The sequence below is a fragment of the Marmota flaviventris genome, chromosome 6 (genome assembly GCF_047511675.1).
Source record: "Marmota flaviventris isolate mMarFla1 chromosome 6, mMarFla1.hap1, whole genome shotgun sequence".
Taxonomy (NCBI): Eukaryota; Metazoa; Chordata; class Mammalia; order Rodentia; family Sciuridae; genus Marmota; species Marmota flaviventris.
Window position 1 is genome coordinate 111,343,804 of NC_092503.1, and position 22,625 is coordinate 111,366,428.

Sequence of the window (22,625 nt, forward strand, 5' to 3'; positions counted from 1 at the left end):
ACTTACTGTGGACCTCTGGAACATCTATGTCCCTCTGACAGACAGCAAGAATGTGAGGCTCTTGTTCCCTAGGCCCATGACCCTCACCAGCAGGAAGCAGCCAAAGATTTCAATGACATCTGCTTCTCTAAAAGATTTCAGGGTCTCCAATTCTTGCGGGGAAAATGCTAGGCAGCAATTATATAAGCAGTGGGTCAAGAGCTTAAGAAAACAGGTCTGACAAGATATTTCATGTCCCTTGCCTGATCTCAGCCCTGCAAACTATTCCTCTCATAACCAGAGAAAAACATAAGGTTGGGGAAGGACAAAGATGTTTTTGCTGAGAAGGGCCTAAATGCTAAGTCATTAAGCAAGACACTACACAAATAACCCAGAGATTATCCATATGTAGGATAATCACTGAGGAAAGCATAATGATTAAGACTGGAGCCCACTGACCATAATGTCAGCCAGGCCAAGAAGGCCAAAAGTTGCCTTTAAACTGTCAGCAGGCAATCCAGAGCCAAGAGGTAAATACTTGGTTGAGACCTTCTAACAACTTCCGTACTGCCCCAATAAAAGCTGAGACACAAAGAAGTGAGTTGTCAGTGTCCTTTTGAGAAAACCCACTCTCTTCCTTGAGGGTAGTTTGCCCACACATTCTTTTCCTCCTAATAAACTCTGCTATATTAGAAAAAAAAAAAACTAAATTGAAAAGACTGACACAACGTTAGATATTGTGCATACAATACAACAGGAACTGTCTTACATTAGCCATAAGAACACAAACTCATTTTGGTGAAGAGTTGGCAGTTCATGAAGTTCAATATTTAACTGCCTTTGACCCAGAAATTCCACTCTTTAAGGATTTATCCAAGAAAAATTAAACATACATAAAAAGATTGGTATAAAAATAGTAACAGCCTGCAATGAAATTGTCAACTGAAAATTTCACTCTATTAGATTAGTCTAAAGGGCCTATCTTATTATCATCTTACTATTCCTAAATAGTTAAGATTTATGTTATTTAGTGTATAAAACACATAAAAAGTGTAATTAAGCACAGAATAAAAATGCCCATAATTTAATATGTTGTATATTTTAAGAAGACAAAGTCACAGAAGTTTTATTCAAGATAGCCCAAATAAGTGTTCAAAAGGTCAGAGTAATGTAGGCAATTGTAGCATATTTATACAATGAAATACTACTCAGCAATAAAAATGGAGCCAACATCTAATAATTGCAACACATGGATAAATCTGACAGACATTATGCTGAGTAAAAGATGCCAAATACAATGATATATAATTTCATTCTTACAAAGTTCCAGGATCAGTCAAAGTAACTGAAGGTTAAAATATCAAAACAGTGGTTTCCTAGAGGGCTAAAACTGATAAAAGGAAAATTTCTAGTCAAAAAAAAAAATGTTCTCTATTTTGACACTGTATGTTACATAAATAGCTATTATCAAAAATGTACAATTAAGATATGTGCTTTTGACATACGTAAATTTTCCCTTAAAAACAAAAAAGATGGGCATGGTATTACATACCCATAATTCCAAGTACTCAGGAGACTGAGGCAGGAGAATCTCAAATATGAGAACAGCTTGGGCAACTTAGGAAGACTTTAGCTCAGCAGGCCAGGCATGGTGGCACATGCCTATAACCCAGACACTCAGGAGACTAAGACAGGAGGATTGCAAGTTTGAGGCCAGCCTGAGCAATTTAGCAAGATCCTGTCTCAAGGGGAATGGGGGCAGTACTGGTGGTAGCTCAGTGGCAGAGTGCCCCTGGGTTCAATCTCCAGTACTACAGAAAAATAAATTAATACATAAATTAATTTTTAAAATGGGTTACCAAAAGTTTGGGTAATAAAAGTCTGAGTTTCCTTTCCTGAACTGATTACTCCAAAGCCTTTATGATTCTACTATTTTTTAAAAAATTTTTTGTAGTTGCAGATGGTCAGAAGGTCTTTTTTTTTTTTAACACAATGCCTTTATTTTTTTTATGTGGTGTTGAGGATTGAAACCGGGTCCCACTCGCGCTAAGCGAGCACTCTACCGCTGAGCCACAATCCCAGGTCTTTATTTTATTTGTTAATTTTTATGTGGTGCTAAGGATTAAATCCAGTGCCTCACGCATGCTAGGCAAGTACTTTGCCACTGAGCTACAGCCCTAGCTCTCTACTACTTTTAACATCTAGAAAAAGGCAGCTATGTATAAAGTTGACATATTCGATGTACTTCTATGTTTAATATTTCACCACAGTGGTACAGAATAAAAACGACCACAAATCTCTAAATCAAGAACATAAGACTCATTTTAGAAATTACAGAAATTTAAACTCTCTAGGGTATCAACTCCCTACTCTCTATCATTTTCCTAGATCAGAAAAAATACTGTAAATGAGGGAAATGTCAGTTTATTAAAGGCCACAGTGATAATACACAGGACTGAATTCTATTTCTAAGTATTTACCTTGAAAAATAATGAAACATGTAAAGAAAGATGTATACAAATGTGCAGAGTGTTGTTTGTGGCATTATTTGCTATAGGAAAAAAAAACCTAGAAATTCCCTCTAATTTCATTAATAAGTCCATGGAAAAATTATGGCTTGTTCTAACAACAGTTGGGGCTGGGGATGTGGCTCAAGTGGTAGCGTGCTCACCTAGCATGTGTGAGGCACTGGGTTCGATTCTCAGCACCACATAAAAATAAAATAATCCACCTAAAACTAAAAAAATAAATATAAAAAAAAATAAAAGAAAAAGAAAAAATAACAGTTATAAAGAATGAGGCAGGAGGATCAAGTTCAAAGCCAGCCTCAGCAACAGCAAGATGCTAAACAATCAGGTGAGACTGTCTCTAAAATAATACAAAATAGGGCCAGGGATGTGGCTCAGTGGTTGAATGCACAAATTCAATCCCTGGTGTCAAAAAAAAAAAAAAAAATGAGGCAGATTTATGTATACTTACAAGCAAAGATCTACAAGATAAATTGTAAAAAGTAAGCAACAATTATAATATATGCAGATAATTTCATTCATGTACCATGTCCATAATTATAAATAACTGTAAAAATAATACAATTTTTAAAAAAATCCAAAATCTTACTTGTATGTTATACTTTATAGTTGCTTTGTGTGTGTGTGTGTGTGTGTGTGTGTGTATATATATATATATTTTTTTTTTCTTTCTGGTGAGTACTTTTGTTAATTTTATTTTTGTACATAAATGGAGCACAACTTTTCATATCTCTGGTTGTACATGATACAGAGTCACACCATTCGTGCAGTCATACCCATGCACAGGGGTAATAATGTCCATCTCATTCTATCATCTTCCCCCCGACTCCCTCTCCCATCCCCTCTCCTCCTCCTCCTCCTTCCCTTCTGCTCCATCCAAAGTTCCTCCATTCCACACCCTCCCCCATTATGGATCAGCATCCACTTATCAGAGAAAAAAATCTGACCTTTGGTTTTTTGGGATTGGCTTACATCACTTTGCATGATATTATCCAATTCCGTCCAATTACCTGTAAATGCCATAATTTCATTCTACTTTAATGCTGAGCAGTATTCCATTATGTATACATACATAATTTCTTTATCCATTTGTCTACTGAAGGGCATCTAGGCTGTTTCCACAGTTTAGCTATTGTGAACTGAGCTGCTATAAACATTGAAGTGGCTGCATCGCTGTAGTGTGCCGCTTTTAAGTCCTTTGGGTATAGACCTAGGAGTGGAATGGCTAGGTCAAATGGTGGTTCCAGTCCAAATTTTCTAAGGAATCTCTATACTGCTTTCTAAAGTGGTTGCACCATTTGCAATTCCACCAGCAATGTATGAGTGTACCTTTTCCCCCACACACTTGCCAGCACTTATTGTTGTTGCTTGAATTCTTAACAATTGCCATTCTGACTGGAGTGAGATGAAATCTTAGAGTAGTTCTGATTTGCATTTCTCTAATTGCTAGAAATGTTGAACATTTTTTCATGTATTTGTTGACCGATTTATATCTTCTTCTGTGAAGTGTCTGCTCATTACCTTAGCCCATTTATTGATTTAATTATTTATTTTTTTGTTGTTGTATTTATTTTTTGTTCTTTAATATCCTGAAGATTAGTGCTCTATTTGATGTGTGTGTGGTAAAAATTTTCTCCCATTCTGTAGGCTCTCTCTTCACTTCATTAATTGTTTCTTTCGCTGAGAAGCTTTTTTGTTTGAGTCTATCCCATTTATTGATTCTTGATTTTACTTCTGGTGCTTTCTGAGTCTTGTTAAGGAAGTCAGGTCCTAAGCTGACATGATGAAGATTTGGGCCTGCTTTTTTTTCTATGAGGTGCAGAGTCTCTGACCTAATTCCTATGTCCTTGATCCACTTTGAGTTTTGTGCAGGTGAGAGATAGAGGTTTAATTTCATTTTGGTACAAATGGATTTCCAGTTTTCCCATTTGTTGAAGAAGCTCTTTTCTCCAATGAATGTTTTTAGCACCTTTGTCTAGTATAAGATAACTGTATTTATTTGGGATTGTCTCTGTGTTCTCTATTCTGTACCACTGGTCTACCTGTCTATTTTGGTGCCAATATCATGATGTTTTTGTTACTATATCTCTGTAGTATAGTTTAAGGTCTGGTATTGTGATATCTCCTGCTTCACTTACTTTTGTAATATTTTTAAATATTTTTGTATTACCTCATCTTACTGACTCAGAGGAAAAATAACACTAAAAAATATAAAAAATCATTGCTAAAGACACTTCTAATGCTTATCCACATTCAGGTTTCTCTTTCAGACACATAAGAGAATTATACTTTCCCACCCTGTTTTAAAGCTGGACAGAGGCCTTATGACTAGTTTTGTCTAACAGGATGTGGGCAATTCATGATTTCTGACCCAAAGTATTTATAAGCAGGGTAAGATCCTCTGGTTTTTTTTCTACCCTTGCTGTGGTGAGTCCTAAAAGTGTTGAAAAGCATTATGGGTTCAGCTTGTAGAGCTAAAATTTTAAGTAACTATATAGAGCAGAACACTTCCTCCATTCATCACCCCACTGATCTGAAATGGTCACATATTATGAGTAATAAATATGTTTTGGGTATTAATAGTCTCTAATATTATAGGGTTTTTAGTATAACATCATCTATAAAAACTAACAAAATCAGAATTAAAATTTTAAAAATTAAACCTAAGCAAAACTGTTTACTATTGATAAAGTATCATAAAGTATTATCTGAAATCAAAGGATAAAAATATTTCTAGCTAATAGCAGCATAAGTCTTCTCAGCCCTACTACTGGTTACTTACAACATTCATGTAATAAGTTTTCAAGTGTTAAAAAAGAATATTCTCAAGTTTACTATACAAGGAAAATAATGGAACTAAACTTCACTTGTCTGTATCTAACAGAAGTGTTAACATTCAAAATTTAAGACACACTCTAATTTCATATTCTGTTTTATTTTTCTTAATGATTACAAAATGCCAAAATACATAGTTGTGATCAAAATCAATTTTTGCACTGTAAAATCATCTCTACTTAGTAATGAAGAACCATAGCTAAGTTTGAAGTACTCTTTCCCTAAAGGAAAATGAAGTATGAACAAATACCACACAAAGTAGCTAATTGCCAGCAAAAACACAAATAGCTTTTTCTGACATCAGAGTCTTCAGTAAAATTATTTGTTATCTACACAATGTTAGGAGCTATGAACAAATAATTCTCTACAGAAAAACTAACAATCTCTTCACAAATCCTTTTTATAAATACTATATTAAAAAAGGCTTGTATCTTTTTTTTTCTAAAGAAAATCTCCACACTATGGACACTGGTTATCCTTCGGGGTCTAGTTTAGAAACTTCCCCACAATTTCAGATACCTTATTTCATCTTTCTGAATGAAAGAGTCTATGTTCTTTTATCAGGGCACTAGGTTTCATGGGAATACCTACTTTTAATATATTAATTCCCAGCACCCAGCATGACAATCTGCTCTGAGTTTACTATATACCAAGTATTGTGTAGAGCCCTGCCAAAGGATCTCATTTACTTCTTAATAACTGTATAATAAAGAATTTGGCTACTCTTTGTATTTGGCTCCTGGAGGTAATCTCTATGTCCTTGGAAATTCCATGTAATAGGTCTGTGTTATTCATGGCAGGCTCCCCATCCATACCCCCCAGACCTGACAGTTTATGTTAACCAGAGGACAGAGTAAAGTTGAACTAACCATGTGATGAGAATCTCTGGGTTCAGGAAAGGGGAACAAGACAGAATCATTATGAGTAATAATTTCATCAATCATACCTAGGTAATTAAAATAGTAATAAAAATTCTGGACACCAAAGCTTAGGTGTGCTTCCCTGGTTGAAAATATTTTGTGTACGCTGTCACACATCAGTGTTCCAGAATAAAGTGTCCCTGAGGGTAATGGAAACTTTCCATTTGGAACTCCTATCTTACATGTCTTTCCCTTTGGTTGGTTCTGATTGGTGTTCTTTTATAATAAAACTTTAATCATAAACAAGGCACTTTCCTGAGTTCAGTGAGTAGTTCTAGTGATTACCCAAACTAATATAGTCTGTAGAGACACCTGAATTTGTAGCCAGGTGATCAGAAATAAGAGTGGCCCTGGAGATTACCAAACATGAAGCTGTATCTAAAAAGAGGACTATCTTGTGTATGACTGTGCCTTTAAGCTCAAAATTAGTCAACTTTAACAATTTTGCATTGACATTATCTCCAATTTATTGTTGAAGAAATAAAAGTTAAGAAATATCTTTTTTAAAAAGCATCTGATTCAAATCTAGGCCCTATGGGCACCTTATATATGAAATGTCTTCCCTCACCACTGCTTGTCTGTTCAAGTCCACATCATCAGATACTACTTCCTTCATAGTTCGGCAAGTTGTCTGATTGCCACAGCCTACCCTCTTCTTGGTTTCTTCTCCCCTATGAGATTAGTAAAACAACAGGTTTTCCAATCTTTCCCCTCAAACCCATAGAATTTTCCATTTTCCCACAACCATCACCACCCCTTCCTCAACTCGTACATGTCTTTTCCATTTTAAAAGATTTTGGGATTTTAAAAAATTTTTCTTTCTTCTTTTTTCTTTTGACTAAAAGGAAATAAATGCACGCATCCTTAAGCAAATAATTTACATTTCTAGGAACTTATTTGACAGATATATTTCTGTTTGTGTTTAAATTATATATATAAAGAGATTTTTCTAGCCAGGTATGGTAGCACACACCTGTAACCCTAGCTGCTACTGAGACCAGAGCAGGAGGATCACAAGTTCAAGGCTGATCTAGGAAATTTAGCAAAACCCTCTCTTCAAGATAAGGGAACAGGGGCCAGGGTTGTGGCTCAGTGGTAAAGCAATTGCCTAGCAAGCACAAGGCACTAGGTTCAATCCCCAGCACCAATAAAAATAAACAAATAAAATAAACGTATTGTGTCCATCTACAACTAAAAAAATTAAAATAAAAACAAAGATAAAGGAACAGGGAAATTAAGAAATGAGGAAGAGGACAATACTTCTCATGTTAAATACTTTTGTACCTTTTGACTTATAAACAATGCATTTTTGCCTAGTGGCTAAGGTTATTCTTTGCTTTCTCTACCCTTAGTAAAGTCTTGAATGTGAAGATTTTTTCCTCACATCATGAGGCATTTCCCTGCCCTTAGTGCCTTCCTTTTCATTGATTTTTATATATCATATATAAATATATATAAATATACACGCACACACACACACACACACACATTATATGTTTCCTCTAAATAGTCTAGCCAGGCAAGGTGGCACATGCCTATAATCCCAGCAGCTCGTGAGGCTAAGGCAGGAGGATTCAGAGTTCAAAACCAGCCTCGCCAACTTAGTGAGGCCCTAAGCAACTCAGTGAAATCCTGTCTCAAAATAAAATACAAAAAAGGGCTGGGACTTTGGCTCAGTGGATAAGCACCCCTGGCTTCAATTCCAGGACAAAAAAAAAAAAGGCCTAGAATGGTATAGATTACCCAATTTCCAGATTCCAGTGAAATTAGTTTGTATCTCAGAGAAACCCCAGAATGACATATCTAGGTTCAAATCCCCAAACATCTAATACAAGAAAAATCTATTGAGACCATCTCTGACTCAGTTTCACCCACCAATTCTTGAGGCACAGTTAAGCTTTAATTATAAGCAAAAAGTTACTGTGATATATCCTTTTCACTGAGGGAATAAACATATTCCTCTTTCTGCCATTCACTCCCCTTCTCCAAACTCCCAAAAACCTATTTTACTACTGCTGTTGAAAATGAGTTTCTTCTTACTTCTGGAAGATCCCAAGACTCGGCTAATTTAATCAAGGTTACTCTGTGAAACAATCAAATAGTAAGTTCTCCCTACACCCAATCTCTTCTCTAGGATGAACCCACAGAAACATATGGGACTAGCAAAATTCCTGAATATTGAACCTAAGGTTAAGAAAGTCCCCCTCAAAAAAATGAAGTGACAATATGTTCCTAAGAGAGATTAATATTCTGCTCCCTATAGCAATAGCTGTCTTATTAACTGGCTGGGATCAAGAGCTAAAGAATTAAGTTGTAAAAGCCACAATAATGAAGATTTCCCTGTATGTAATCACAAATAACAACCTAAAAAATAGCTGGTTTACATGTAAATATAACATTGCCACTGGACAAGCATGGAAATGTACAACTAATAGAAATACTAAATCAATTTAAACTAGGAACTGCAAAATAACATCTTTTAAAACTGTGCCCTGTACTTCTAATAACAAAACAGACATTGCTCAACAAATACTTGCTGAGTACCTAACATGTTTGAAGCACTTTACATATACTACACTTCTGCAACTGGGAAATAGTAGATTACAGACTAGTCTAACTGGGGATAATTTAAGAGAAGGATTCAGACCAAGTCCATGATTATGAGTCACCAACATCTCTTTCTACAGCCCAAATATGATTTTTATTTAATATTCTTTGCATATACTTTTGGTACAGAAGTCAGTATTGCAATACAACTTGATTTTAAGAATCAGAATGGTACTATACAGCAGTGCCCAACCAGTAGAAAAGTCAAAGAAAAGGCTAATTTTTTTTTCTGGTTGTCATCACATTTTTAACAGAGGGCATTTCTAAAAATTAAGTTTAATTGCAAGAAAAATTCAGTCCATTCTTCTCATCTTACTGTGTACGAGTAAAAAATTCACAATGACCAATATCTGAGAATAAAAGAGGTAAAGTGAAAAGAACATGGATTTTAGAGTCAGAGAAGCCTGTTGTGATATTATGACATACAAGTCTTGGTTTTTATCCATAGTTCCTGGTTCATCACTACCACAGATCTTGTTATTTCCTAAGTGACTTAAATAATATTAGGGTACTTAAGGTCTCCTGCCCTCCTTTCATCTGCTCTTTTTTTCTTCCCCAAACTGGGTCACAGAAACTAAAAATACACTCTAATCTTCTTCTGTCTTTCTGTCTTGGAGCTGGCTATAAAGAAATTCTCTGATAACAGATCCTAAGTCCCCCATTCCAGAGGTGTCTGGGAGGAAGGAATGCTACACAGGGGCCAAGAGACAAGCTTTGCTGGTGCCCCACCCCCAGTCTATTATTAGCATTAAATAAAACCCCTTTTTGTCCAATCACATTTCTACAAGGTTGTCCATGCTTTAATCATGCTTATTCAATGAAGTTTCTAAAAAACCCAAAAGGACAGTGTAGAGGCTTTCCAGATAGCTGAACACTTGAAAGTACATATCCACAGAGGACAGCTTCTGCACATCTTGCCCTAAACACGTCTTCATTTGTAACCTTTGTAATATCTTTTATAATAAATTAGTAAATGTGTTGGAGTTCTGTGAGATACTCTAGAAATTTTATTGAACCCATGCAAAGAGTCATGTGAACACCCACTGGTAGCCAGTTGGTCAGAAGTTTTGGAGGATCCAAAATCATGCCAGGCATCTGAAGTAGGGAGCAGTCTGGTAGGTCTCTCCTCAAGGATAGACTCACCAACAGACATATATGGGATTCCTGGGACTAACAGAATTCCTGAATATTGAGCATAAGGTTAAAAGAATCCCAAGGAAAAACATTAAGTGGCAAGAGGTTCGTAAGAGAGGATCTGACTTTATTTCTGGGAAGTGTCAGAAGTGAATTACATTAGAGGATGCATAGCTGGTGTTCACTGCTGCAGAAATTATAGCATGCCTGCTTGCTTGTGGGGAGAAATCTCCATATTTTGAGAGTATACACCAGCAGAAATAACAACTGAGTTTGAGTTCGCAATTTCCTTCATATCAAGAGACCTCGTTTCAGGTTTTATGACTGCAGGTAAGTCACTTAACCACTCTGAGCCTCAGTTTCCTCAAAAACATTAATTATTTTGGAGGCTATAGAAAGATTAAGCATGACTGCATACCAAATTATTAGTGTTAAATCTGATGTTTAGAAGATGCTCAGGAAGCATAAGCAATTTCCATTTGTTGAAATGAAGTCAGAACTTCCTCTTCTGGATATGACAGAACAATTGGTAATAAACTACTCCCCACGCCATCACCTACTACAAACAATCATAACACAAGACAAAATACATGAGGCAGCACAAGACTATAATAACTAAGAAGAGGGAAATTCATAAAGTGATACCCAGGATGGCCCTGACTTTTACTGAGAAGGTAATTTCCCACCTGTGCCTATGATATAGAGAGCTAATTAATGTCTGAACACAGCAAGAAGACCTCACTGGGCTGAGACTAAATCAGACTTTGACACAGATAAAATAGCTCAACTCTGAGTCAGGGGACCAGAGAGGTGGTGGAATGGGCTCAGCATGGGGAAAGGTAGGTAAGAATGGTAAGTAAGTATTTGGTTAAGGGTTGGGCTAAATGATTCAGGTTTCCCAGAGAATGGCTATTGTGGAATTGATAGTACCAAAAAGATACCTGAAGTCTAACAAGCAGGACTGGAGGGCTTTGGAGTTCTAGTCAAGATACATATCTAGCTAAGACAACAGAAAGGTCATGTCTTGGAGTAAGAACTACGTATACTGGAGCAAAGTCTTATTATGGATCTACCCTAATAGGAGGTAGGAGAAGTTACAAATATACAAGGGGAGAAAACATAGTATGAAGAACTTGCAATGTTGGATTAGAACTAGAGAGATCACTATAAATACATGGTTTTAAATATCTATTTTAATATGTATATATAGATACATAAAAAATAAATGTAGGTCCATTGAGAGGGCCTATGAGTAGTGACATCCCCATAGCAACAAGCACAACTATCATCTTACTTCTAAAAATCACTGTCCACTAAAAGGAACCAGGCTTTTTGCAAAATGGTTGATTTGAGGACTTGGACAGCAAAAAAATCCAAGATGTGTCTAGGTTGCGATATTGTGCCCGAAAAGAAAGAAAAGCTCAAAGCATAATGGGGTTATGAAAAACAACAAAGACATCATAAAAGGGCTCCTACTGGCCAAATCTAGGACAATTTAAGCTTAAGAATAACGGGACTGTATGAATAGATACTGATATAAATAAGTAAATTGCAGATTTGATCCCAAGCATTGCCAAAACCAAAAAACAAACAAACAAACAAAAAAACCCCTGAAAGTTTGGAATGGAAGAAGGTATTTACTAGTCACAAAGTACATTCCTGGGGCTGGGGGTTGGCAGTGGAGCGCTTGTCTGGCACATGTGAAGCACTGGTTTCGATCCTCAGCACCACATAAAAATAAATAAATAAAATAAAGGTGTCGTGTCCAACTACAACTAAAAAGAAATATTAAAAAAGAGTCCATTTCCACAAAATACTTATTGATTACATAGGGAAAAATTAAATTTATAGTGAAGTCTTGTAGACATCTCCTTAACCCAAGAATCAGCATCAGCAGTCAAAGAACAAAATCATATGCCACATGATAGGGCTGAAACACATAATTTCTGTGGTCAATCATCCACATAATGGGATATTATCTAGCTAAATATTATAAGCCAAATGGAAAGATGTCAGGCTTTTGTCAAACAGAGAAAGAAAAATTTAGCCTAACACATGTATCACTCTCTTTTGTGTGTATGTGTTAAGATAGCCATGTACATGGGTTGATATGTACACAGAAAATTTCTAGGATACATAAGACAGTTAACAATGATTAGTTCTGGAAAATAGGAATAGATACTTAAAAGGGGGTCACGGCATTTTGTTTTTTTTCTACCCTTGTATATTCAATTTTTAGCATTTTTTTTTTTAAAGTGAAGTCTTCTTTGTAGCAGTACGTACATATAACACCAAAGTCTTAGTTTATTCCTAACCAAAAGGAAATTCCTTGGAGAGATGACTGACATTACATATGGGTCAGAATTAAGTACAAAGTGAGTTATGGACGTATTATTGTGCAAGAAAGGAAAAAAGCACACAAAAAATGAATGGAGACATGACAAAGAAGCGAGTATGGTGGGGCTCCCACTAGCCAAATTTAGAACAATTTGAACATAAAAAAGAAACCATTGTAACTAAAAATATTAAGAAAATTAAGGAAGTAATTACTGCAAGAGTGAAGATAGCAGTTAATTCTGGAGGAGGAAGAAAGCACACAGTGGACTTTTGGAATGCTGGTTAACAATCTGGTTCTTGATCTGAAAAATAATTATGTGAATATTTTATAATTATTTATTAAACAATAGGTATCTGGTATGGACTTGTAAATGTACATATTATATTTAGAATTTTAAAATACAAATTTTAAGGTTTCAGGAAAAAAGAAGTAGCAAAGTAAAAACAAGTCTTCTGGAAGAAAATTATCATATTTTACCTGCAAGAGTACGTAGGCTCTCCTACTTTAAAAACTCGACCACAAAGATGAGAAGGTTTGTTTGCTTGTTCAAGTTTTGGAAATCCAAATGCAGGATCTTCACCACAGAGGTACCATTCCATTGGTCCCAACAAAACATGCTGTGCCAGCATGTCTTCTTTCTGTGGAAAAGGGTTGGGTCCCCTGCAGTATATTTTGGGTACATAGTGGGCTAAATGCTGGTATACTTCACTAGTGAGGTCAGTTGCTTGAAGCCATTTCTTTAAAAAAAGAGAACAAAATAAACAATGTCAATAAACTGCTAATTCGAACAATTACACCCAACTCTCTTTTGGGTACAAAAATAATAAATCTTATTTATAACACTCATCAATGTATATTAGAAACAATCTATTAAAATGCCAAGTGTTTTCGAATTCTACTTCAAAGTCTAAGTAAAATTAAAATAAAGCAAACCCTTTGTTTAAAAATGACTTTTTAAATTCAATACCTTTTTTTTTTTTTTTAAGAGAGAGAGAGAGAGAGAGAGAGAATGTCAATATTTATTTTTCAGTTTTTGGCAGACACAACATCTTTGTTTGTATGTGGTGCTGAGGATCGAACCCGGGCCTCACGCATGCCAGGAGAGTGCGTTACCGCTTGAGCCACATCCCCAGCCGCTTTAAATTCATTACCTTTATTTATTTATGTGTGGTACTGAGAATCAAACCTAGTGCCTCACATGTGCAAGGCAAGCGCTCCACCACTGAGATGCAACCCCTGCCCTTAAAATGACTCTTGAAACAAAATTCTATAGGAAGAATACAAAAATAAACACAAGAAATTCTTACATGACACTAGTCATAAAGTACATCTGACTTCTTTTCTTCTCTAATACTTTGCTCAAATGTTATTCTGTGGTGTGGATTCTCATGTCAATTTGCTTACAGGAAGAGCATGTAGTGAACATGAATAGCCAATACACAAGTTATATTTCTCACTGATTAATAAACAAGTTTGTAAGCTGGGTGTGGCAGCGCATGCCTGTAATTCCAATGACTCAGGAGGCTGAGGCAGGAGGATCTTACATTTGAGGCAACTTAGCAAGAACCTGTCTCAAATTTTTTTTTAAAAAGGGGGTGGGGGCTGAGGACTTGACTCAGTGGTTAAGGACCCCTGGGTTCAATCCCCAGTACCAAAAAATACAAAAAAAAAAAAGTACATATAAAAATCTCTTATGAATGTCAGTCCACAAATGTCTTTGTTCTCTCAATTTTCCTTATCAACCTCTCTCTATAAAAACATGATCAACCTGCTCTCACCTCTAAAACCAAAAAACAAACAAACAAACAAACAAAAACCACACACACACACCACCCTATTACAATTAAACTTAGATATTATTCAGGCACCAACTCAATATATCCAAAATTAAACTCATAATACCCCCTCCCCCACCAAAATCTGTTATTCTTCCCCATTTCCCTAATTTAGCATCTACCAAGATATCCAAACCAGAAAAACCTGAAAATCTTCCTAAGTTCTCACCTCTATATCCAAACAATCATCCTGTCTTGTTAACTACTAGGCTTCCTAAATATCTCTTGATTCTGTTTCTTCACAGCTACCACCTCTACTATATCCTAGTCCAAACCCCTTGTCCTCATCAACAGGAATAGTACAACAATATTCCACTAGCCTTGTCCTCCCTGCAGTTAATTTTCTAACCTTACTACCACCGTAATTTTTCCAAAATACCAATTTGATTCTGTCATTCAGCTTCCCAGTTACATTTAAGATTGAGTCAAAAATCCCCTGACATCCCTAACAAAGTCCTTTGTTTTCGCTCTATCTCAGTCTTCTCCTGCCCTGTCTTACTCCTCTCCCTCTCTGCTTTACAAAGCTATTTTCTACTCATTCTTCAGATCTCAATTTATTTCACTTCCTATAACTCATCTTCTCAGCCCATTTCCCATCCCTACCTCCTTTCCCCATGACCCCAGGTCTAAAATAGAGCCTGGCCTCCATGAGCATTTAGCAAAACTGTTAAGTGAATGACTGTAAATATGTTTATACTATTTATTGTCACATAACCCTAACATTCCAGAAAGATGCTCCATGTGGCTTTAATATAAACAGAGAAAGTAAAAATCCATGCCTGCAGTATTGATCAGATATGTCTCTAAAAACTAAACCAAATAAGCCCTAGATAAGGCATCGTTCAAACCACTTCCTTTCCTTTCCCTTTATTCTGTCATGTATTCCCATCTCCTCTGCCAGCTGTGTTGATGCTTATTTGCTCTCCATTCTGCTTTGTGTAATTTATAAGTCATTTTGGCTCTAAGCCAAGTAAAAATTTTAAATCAGAAAACATGAAATAAAATAACTCACTTCTACTAAAATGTAGTTACCTGAACTGCTAACACAATTCACAGATCCAATGTTTGCCTATGGATTACCTAAATTCCAATTACATTTGATTAAAAAAATTATGTACAAGTGATAACTAACACCAGATGAAATCAACATAACATTTTTGCTTTAACTATTATTCGCATTATCTTCAGCCTCCTTCCTTCTAAAAACATACAAAGAAAGATTCAAAATATTCATGAGGACTGGGATCTTATTAAAATAAGATATATTCTATGCTTGTATTAATATATCAAAATAGATTCTACTGTCATATATAACTAAAAAGAACAATTTTTTTAAAAAAAGAAGTGATTCGGTGATGAGGGCTCTGCACTCATAGATGGATTAATTTTGTCATTATCACAGTATGGGTTAGCTATCTTGAGTGGATTCCTGAAAAAAGAATGAGTCTGGCCATGCACTAAGGCCTTGCCAGATATGGGCCTCTTCATCTTAAGACTTCCCAGGCTCCAGAAATGAAAGAAACACATCTCTGTTCTTTATAAATGATCCAGTTTCAGGTATTCTGTAGGCAGCACAAAAGGTCTAAGACAAAGTCCTACAGGACTAAGACAAGAACCTAGAAGTGGTGGCACTGTCATTTCAACTGCTAAATAATTTGCTAAGAAATTGTGTACTTGGAAGAGTGTGTTTTCACTATATTAAACTCATGTAGTTTGATGCTACATAAATAAAATATTCATGAGGTAATACATATTAACTTTCTAGTCAATTTCATGTTTTCAGAGAACTTTTACTAAAAATTTTGTTCATTAAGGGACTGCATGGAAGCATTCATCTGAAAACAATTTTCACCCCTAAAGTGAAATTGTACTTTCCAAACACTGTCCCAAACTCTACTAGCTTTTGTGTTTACGAAAGTAGGAAAAGAAATTAAATCACTTTTAAAACAACAGCATTTCTTGGGAGATAGAATCCCAAAATTCTAAGGATTCGCTGCCTTTATAAAGTGGCTCCAAATCCATATTTCTCACTCTCTCTCCCAAACACAATCACATATATTTAAAACCCAAGAATTATTATTATTTTTTTTTAAAGAGAGAGTGAGAGAGAGGGGGAGAGAGAGAGAATTTTTTTTAATATTTATTTTTTAGTATTTGGCGGACACGACATTTTTGTATGTGGTGCTGAGGATCGAACCCGGGCCGCACGCATGCCAGGAAAGCGCGCTACCGCTTGAGCCACATCCCCAGCCCCCAAGAATTATTTTTAAAAAACAAATTTTTTTCTAAAAAAAGTATAAGGCAAAGAGTTATCAACAAGCAAACAGAATCTTACTGAGCTAAGAGATACTTCTGTTGGTCACATACAAGAATAAACCCAATTTTTTACCCATTGTCACCAAACCAAAATATGAATAAAAGTGATCAAATTATCCTACACAATTTATTCTTTATGAATGAAATATTAAGCAACGTCTGAAAGAATTCAATTTTTTTTTTTTTTTACTTTTATTTCACTTATTTATTTTTAGGTGCTGAGGATCAAATCCAGGGTCTCCCACGTGCAAGGCAAGTGCTCTACCGCGGAGCCGCAACCCCAGCCCTGAAAGAATTCAATTTTGATTTACAATACAATCACAGGTTTTATTAAAAATACAACTTTTATTTTCCTTATAATTTTATGTATCTATTTCCCCTAAAACTTCATAGAATTTTAATCCAAGGAGACTAAAATGCTCCCAAAAGTAAGTTATGGTATTTTGTGGATATAAGAGCAGTCAAATTTGTTCAAAGATTTCTTCAATAAAAAATTTAGAAAAAAATATTAGCTCTTGGTTAAAAAAAAAAAAGAATAGCTACCTTACATAAAACACAGTAAAAAAAATTCACTTTAAATATCATATTATATATATTATTTTTAATACCTTTATTTTATTTATTTTGTGTGTGTGTGTGGTTCTGAGGATTGAACCCAGAGCCTCGCATGTGCTACGCAAGCACTCTACCGCTGAGCCACAGTTCTACCCCTTATTATAAATTATTAAAAACCTGGCTCAAGAAACAAAGGCATATGCTCCCTGTCTTAGTAAGTTTACTACTATTATGTGAAAAATTAAAAAACATATAACAGATCTGAGCCATATTACAAGCACCCTCACCTGATTAAACTTACATATTTCATATATAAGGAATAACTTAAACTGACTTTCAGAATAATGGCTCACACATTGCTCCAAAGAATAAAATCTATAGCTTTTCATATTAGTTCTCACTAACATAGGCTAACTGTTTCTTTGGCAGGAAAAATTAAGATTTCTAATTTGGCTACATTTTAATTTGTCTTTCAGATAACCTGCAGCTGTCACATCCAAGTGCACAAGACTAATAAACATTTGCTATCTTCTAAGTCCCCTATAGGGAAGTAAAGAAACTGTCAACTCATTCCATTAAAGTAAACATGTTATGACTGTTTCCAGAAGCCTTCCTTTTACTGAACGCTAAAGTTAAGCCTTAGAGAGAGCAAGTACAACAAACACAAAAATGAAAGAATCCCTAGGGGGTTAGCCTTTTTATTATGGTATCTAATTATTATTCTATCACCTATTAAAATTGTATCCTTTAACCGTATTTGATTTTGTTTTCAAACAAGGATAAGCAACATGGGACTTAATGACAACAATCATAGTGCTCTTATGAAATTTTGGGGACAATATTAAGAAAAAATTTGAGGGCTGGGATTATGGCTCAGCGGTAGAGTGCTCGCCTAGCACGGGCGGGACTCAGCAGGACTCGGGTTCGATCCTCAGCACCACATAAAAATAAAGGCATTGTGTTGTGTCCATTTACACCTAAAAAATAAATATCAAAAAAAAGGAAAAAATTTGAATAAGTTATATTAAGCGATCTAAAAATGAAGGAGAGTATTTACAGCTAAAAATAATTAATACAGAAACTCAATAATGAAAGACAAAAAGCCCAACTTAAAAATGAGTAAAGAAAATCAGGAAAATGGCTAATAACCTCACAAAAATATGCTCAACATCATGAGTTTTGAGGAAAATGCACAACAAGAAAGCACTTCACATTCAACAGAATGGTTATAATAAAAAAACAGACAAATGTTGGCAAGGATGTGGAGAAATTGGAACCTGCACACATTGCTGGTAGGAATGTAAATTGATGCAGCCGCTTTGGAAAACAGTGGCAGTTCCTCAAAAGAGTAATTATCATATGACCCAGCAATTCCATTGGTAGGTATACAGCCAAAAGAAACTAAAATAATTACACAAAAAAATTTTAAAAATTTTAACACAAATTTTCATAGCATCATGTTACAAATATCACCAATGGAAATAACCCAAATATCTATAATTTAATGAATGGATAAATTTGGTACATTTCATAAAACAGAATATTATTTAGCAATATAAAGGAATGAAGTATTAATACATGCTACAACATGGACAGATTTAAATTTGCTAAAAGAAAAGTCAGCCACATAAAAATAAATAAAATAAAGGTATTGTGTCCAACTACAACTAAAAAATAAATATTAAAGAGTGGTGGGGCGCTGGGGTTGTGGCTCAGCAATAGAGCACTCGCCTACCATGTCCAAGGTCCTGGGTTCGATTCTCAGCACCACATAAAAATAAATAAAGTAAAGGTATTGTGTCCAACTACAACTAAAAAATAAATATTTGAAAAAAAAAAGAAAAGCCACTCTCATGCTCTCTCACACACCCACACTATACACACACATATACACACTGCATTATTTCATTATTATGAAATGTCAAGAATAGACAAATCTATAAATCTATTAGTAGTTGCTTAGAGTTTGGGAGTGTAGAGTACATGATTTATTTTTTTTGGGGGGGGATGATAAAAATATTCTAAAATTGATTGTGGTGATGGTTATACTACTCTATGAATACACTAAAAACCCCTGAATAGATTTGAACAGTATGTGAATTATACCATAAAACTGTTTAAATTTTTAAAGCCAAAAATAACTGATAGTTTTTTGTGGTGCAGGAGATTAAATGCAGGGGGTACTCTACCAGTGAGGTACATCTCCAGCCTTTTCTATTTTTTATTTTGAGACAGTCTCATTAAGTTGCCCAGGCTGGCTTCAAACTTGTGATCTTCTTGCCTCAGTTTCCCAAGTCACTAGGATTAGTAGCATTTGCCACCCTGCCTGGCAAGACATAGTATTCTACATAAAACTTCTAAAATGAATTTGTATTTCTTTTTTTTTTTTTTCCTTAGTTGTAGATGGACACAATAGTTTTGTTTTACTTATTTATTTTTATGTTGTGCTGAGTATTGAACCCAGTGCTCACATTTGCTAGGCAAGCGCTCTACCACTGAACTACAACCCCAGCCTCTGTATTTCTTTTATACTTGGGGAGAAATAAAATATGTGTACTTCTTAAATCATAATCATTCAATGAAATACACTATAATCAATATGTGGCATGAAATGTAGACAGAGTCAAGAAGTGCTGGGAAAGTCAGACTGGAATAGAATTCACAAAGAAAAAGAAACTAGGTCTCTTCTGAGGGCCACTGTAATTTTAGGATATTATTATTGTCCATCTGCACTTTGGTGTCCTCACCAATTCACTCAAAATAACTAGAGTAAATGCTTTTGTGAAGCACAATAGGTGGAATAGATGGGATCACAAAGTCTTTCTTCCTCTTAAGAGAAGAAAACAGTGATTAAAAAACTGTAGTAAAGATCAAGGAGCACTAGGTAATTTTAAATGGAAGTGATCCTAATAAATTATCAATAATAGAGGTTGAAAGCCTATAGGAAGCACTTTCACTATTTTTTTTATATTCTCTAAAATTTACTTTTAATAACAAAGAATGTTATCAGTATATTTCCACTTGTGACACAGGGTTGTGCTAGAACCTAAGCTAAAGAATGGCTTTAAGTATTGGGTGTTTTTAACTAAATACAGACAGTAAGCCCTCACAAAATAATGCCAGGCTAAGGTTATATAGCTGGAGGAATATTATATCTTTAATATTTGTTTCCATCTTCTTTATTTAAAGGAATTTTGTTGGCCCTCAAACTACACTTTTTAAATAGGTAAAACCATTTTGAAAGTCACATGAGAGTAAAGAGAGCAAAAAGTAAAATATAGCTCATATTGTGATCTTCACAGACTCAAATTAAGTATAAATTAATGTTTTGTTGCATTTCCCTTAGTTTTCCCCACTATAACTGCTTGAGAATTCACTGCATAAGAACTGAGAGCACTGGCTTCCAGTACTGGCTTTATAGCTGGCTCCCTAAACAATCTGGAGACCTCTAATCACCTGGTAGCCCACACTTTTAGAATAGGGATAATGGAAGATGCAGTCTGCACTAACAGACATAAAATTGGTGCTGGTGGAGGGGGAACAATATGAGAAAAAAATAGATTAAATATTAATTAGAAGAGACATAGATAGTGAAGAGCTTTTTATTATTTTATTTTTATTATTTTCCTGCTTACTTGTAACACCACTTTCATTTTCTTTTTCAAATCTCTTTGATTAATGAAAGACAGATGGAGGCCGAAACTCCTTGAGTTGTGCAATAATGAAGTAGAAAGTAAATGAGACTAAAAAGTTTAAAACATGCAGACTCATAATTCAACAAAGTATTTCTTTAAACTTTTTACCTCTACTCCTGTCATTTATTTCCACCTAGACTTTGATGCTTTAATTCACTCAAAATAACTATTCACTGACCAAAGGGCTCCACAGAGCACCCACCCCCCTACCAAGTTTTGTTCCTAACATTCCTACAAGCTTTTTAAATTGAAGGCCTCGGAAGTGGAGCCCAGGTTGTTTTGGCCCATTTGATAATCACTGTGGAAAATCTGTTCTAACTGGGTGTTCCCTATCCTTATAGAGGAAAGATGCCATTGAGTTTATTAATCATTTTACAACTCTGCTACCTATACTAGCATATTCATATTACATTTCTCATACTGAGTTTAAATGGTTTAAGACTGGGGCCTAACCGCTCCTACTATAGTAACCAACTCACACTATTATCTTGTATTGGTTGGCTAAATCTGCTCTTTCAAAGTTATATAACGTTTGTTCTCCATCCAACTTTTCCCAACTCCTACTTGTTGGTTTTTTTGTTTTTTTAATTCTCCCAGCCTCCACTACTACTTTCTCACGTTCAGTACACGGGTGAAGGCAACACTTTCAACATGGGCACCAACGTTGCAATAACTGAATCCGTGCAAAAAAAAGCACTTAAGTGGGCAATGAAGAGCAGTATTTGCATCCTTGGTGCCTGGGGTGGTCATAAAAACAAAGTTGGGGCTTGGTTAGGGAAGCATGCGTCGGTGGAGGAGGTACTGCTCCCCTTATCCCAGGACCAGGAAATCAAGGCCACAAGATAGAGCGATTATACCCAGCACTAGGAAGAGCTAGTATAAAGGGCAAAGGCCCATGCGTTGGAGACTTAATGGAGTGCGCGGGGAAGGAAGAATAATGGAAGCCCTGTGGGTTCGCAGGACAGAAGGGGAATGTAAAGATGGTTGGGGCACAGGAGAGCTCAGGGGACTGCCGGGGACAGAAGCAGGATTCGTGGCCTCTCCAGAACCAGGCCGCTGGTTATCCCAAGTCAGTGACGAGCGGCCCTGGGACCTCTAGCAGTCGGTTCCTCCCCCGGGGCGCGGCCTGGGAGGGCAGAACGTACCCACCCGGCTCCGGCACTCACCCCCGCGGTTTCCTCAGCGGAACATTCCAGCAAACTGCGGTCGATGGCCTGCACCTCGGGCTCCAGCTCCGACGCCATCTTCTCTCCTCCTCCCTAGCACTACAGCCGCTACAGCCGTCCGAGGGCCGCAGCCTCGCCTTAGCCCCAGCAGCAGCGACAGTCACCCCTACTCCAGGCAGTCAGTCCCGGGCGGTCCAGGCAGCCACAGATGGAGCAGGACAAGGAGCAAAGGAGGACGCGAACCGACGGGACGGAAGGCTGTCGCCTGTGCTCGCTCTCGGGCTCAGCGCCCGGGAGTCAAGTCACTGCCTCGTCCGTGACCCGGGGAAGGACACAGGCAACCCCAGGCCTGGCACTGCCGCTAGCCACTACCGCGTCCCACACCAGGAAAGGGGCAAAAACACCCGGGAGGGGAAGCAAAGCATTCTGGGTACTGTAGTCGTCCCCGGCACTGGAGAGAGGTGGCGCCCTTATAAGAGTGCACCACGAGAGCATTATGGGAGCTGTAGTCCCAGGAGGACACGGGGAAAGGGCGGGAAACGGGGTGGGGCTTTCCCGTTTAGCTAGAATCGTGTCAAGACACGCGAAGAAAGAAGCGCCGTCCCACGGAAAGAGTCGGAAGAGCAAGATTTGAATCTCTAGCACCGAGAGCAGTGCCTGGCAGTAGACACTTGTCTGAGTCTGGCATATGGCAGGCCCTCAATACTTGTCAAATTA

The 22,625-nt window shown here is 36.5% G+C and overlaps 1 protein-coding gene across 5 annotated transcripts in view; it reads right to left on the reverse strand.

The window, feature by feature from the left end:
- Nucleotides 1–22,340, reverse strand: part of Ubr2 (ubiquitin protein ligase E3 component n-recognin 2) — a 140,816-nt gene extending 118,476 nt beyond the window's left edge. For 3 of the 5 annotated variants that reach the window (XM_071613383.1, XM_027950387.2, XM_027950386.2), the window contains exons 1-2: nucleotides 21,909–22,323; nucleotides 12,819–13,078 (exon numbers count right to left, since the gene is read on the reverse strand). In XM_071613383.1, coding sequence (XP_071469484.1) covers nucleotides 12,819–13,078; nucleotides 21,909–21,986 — 338 coding nt within the window. In that variant the 5' untranslated portion in view covers nucleotides 21,987–22,323. Of the gene's footprint in view, nucleotides 1–12,818; nucleotides 13,079–21,908 lie in introns of all 5 variants that reach the window. The other 2 variants (XM_071613384.1, XM_071613386.1) reach the window with 2 other exon arrangements.
- Nucleotides 22,341–22,625: the final 285 nt, after the last annotated feature.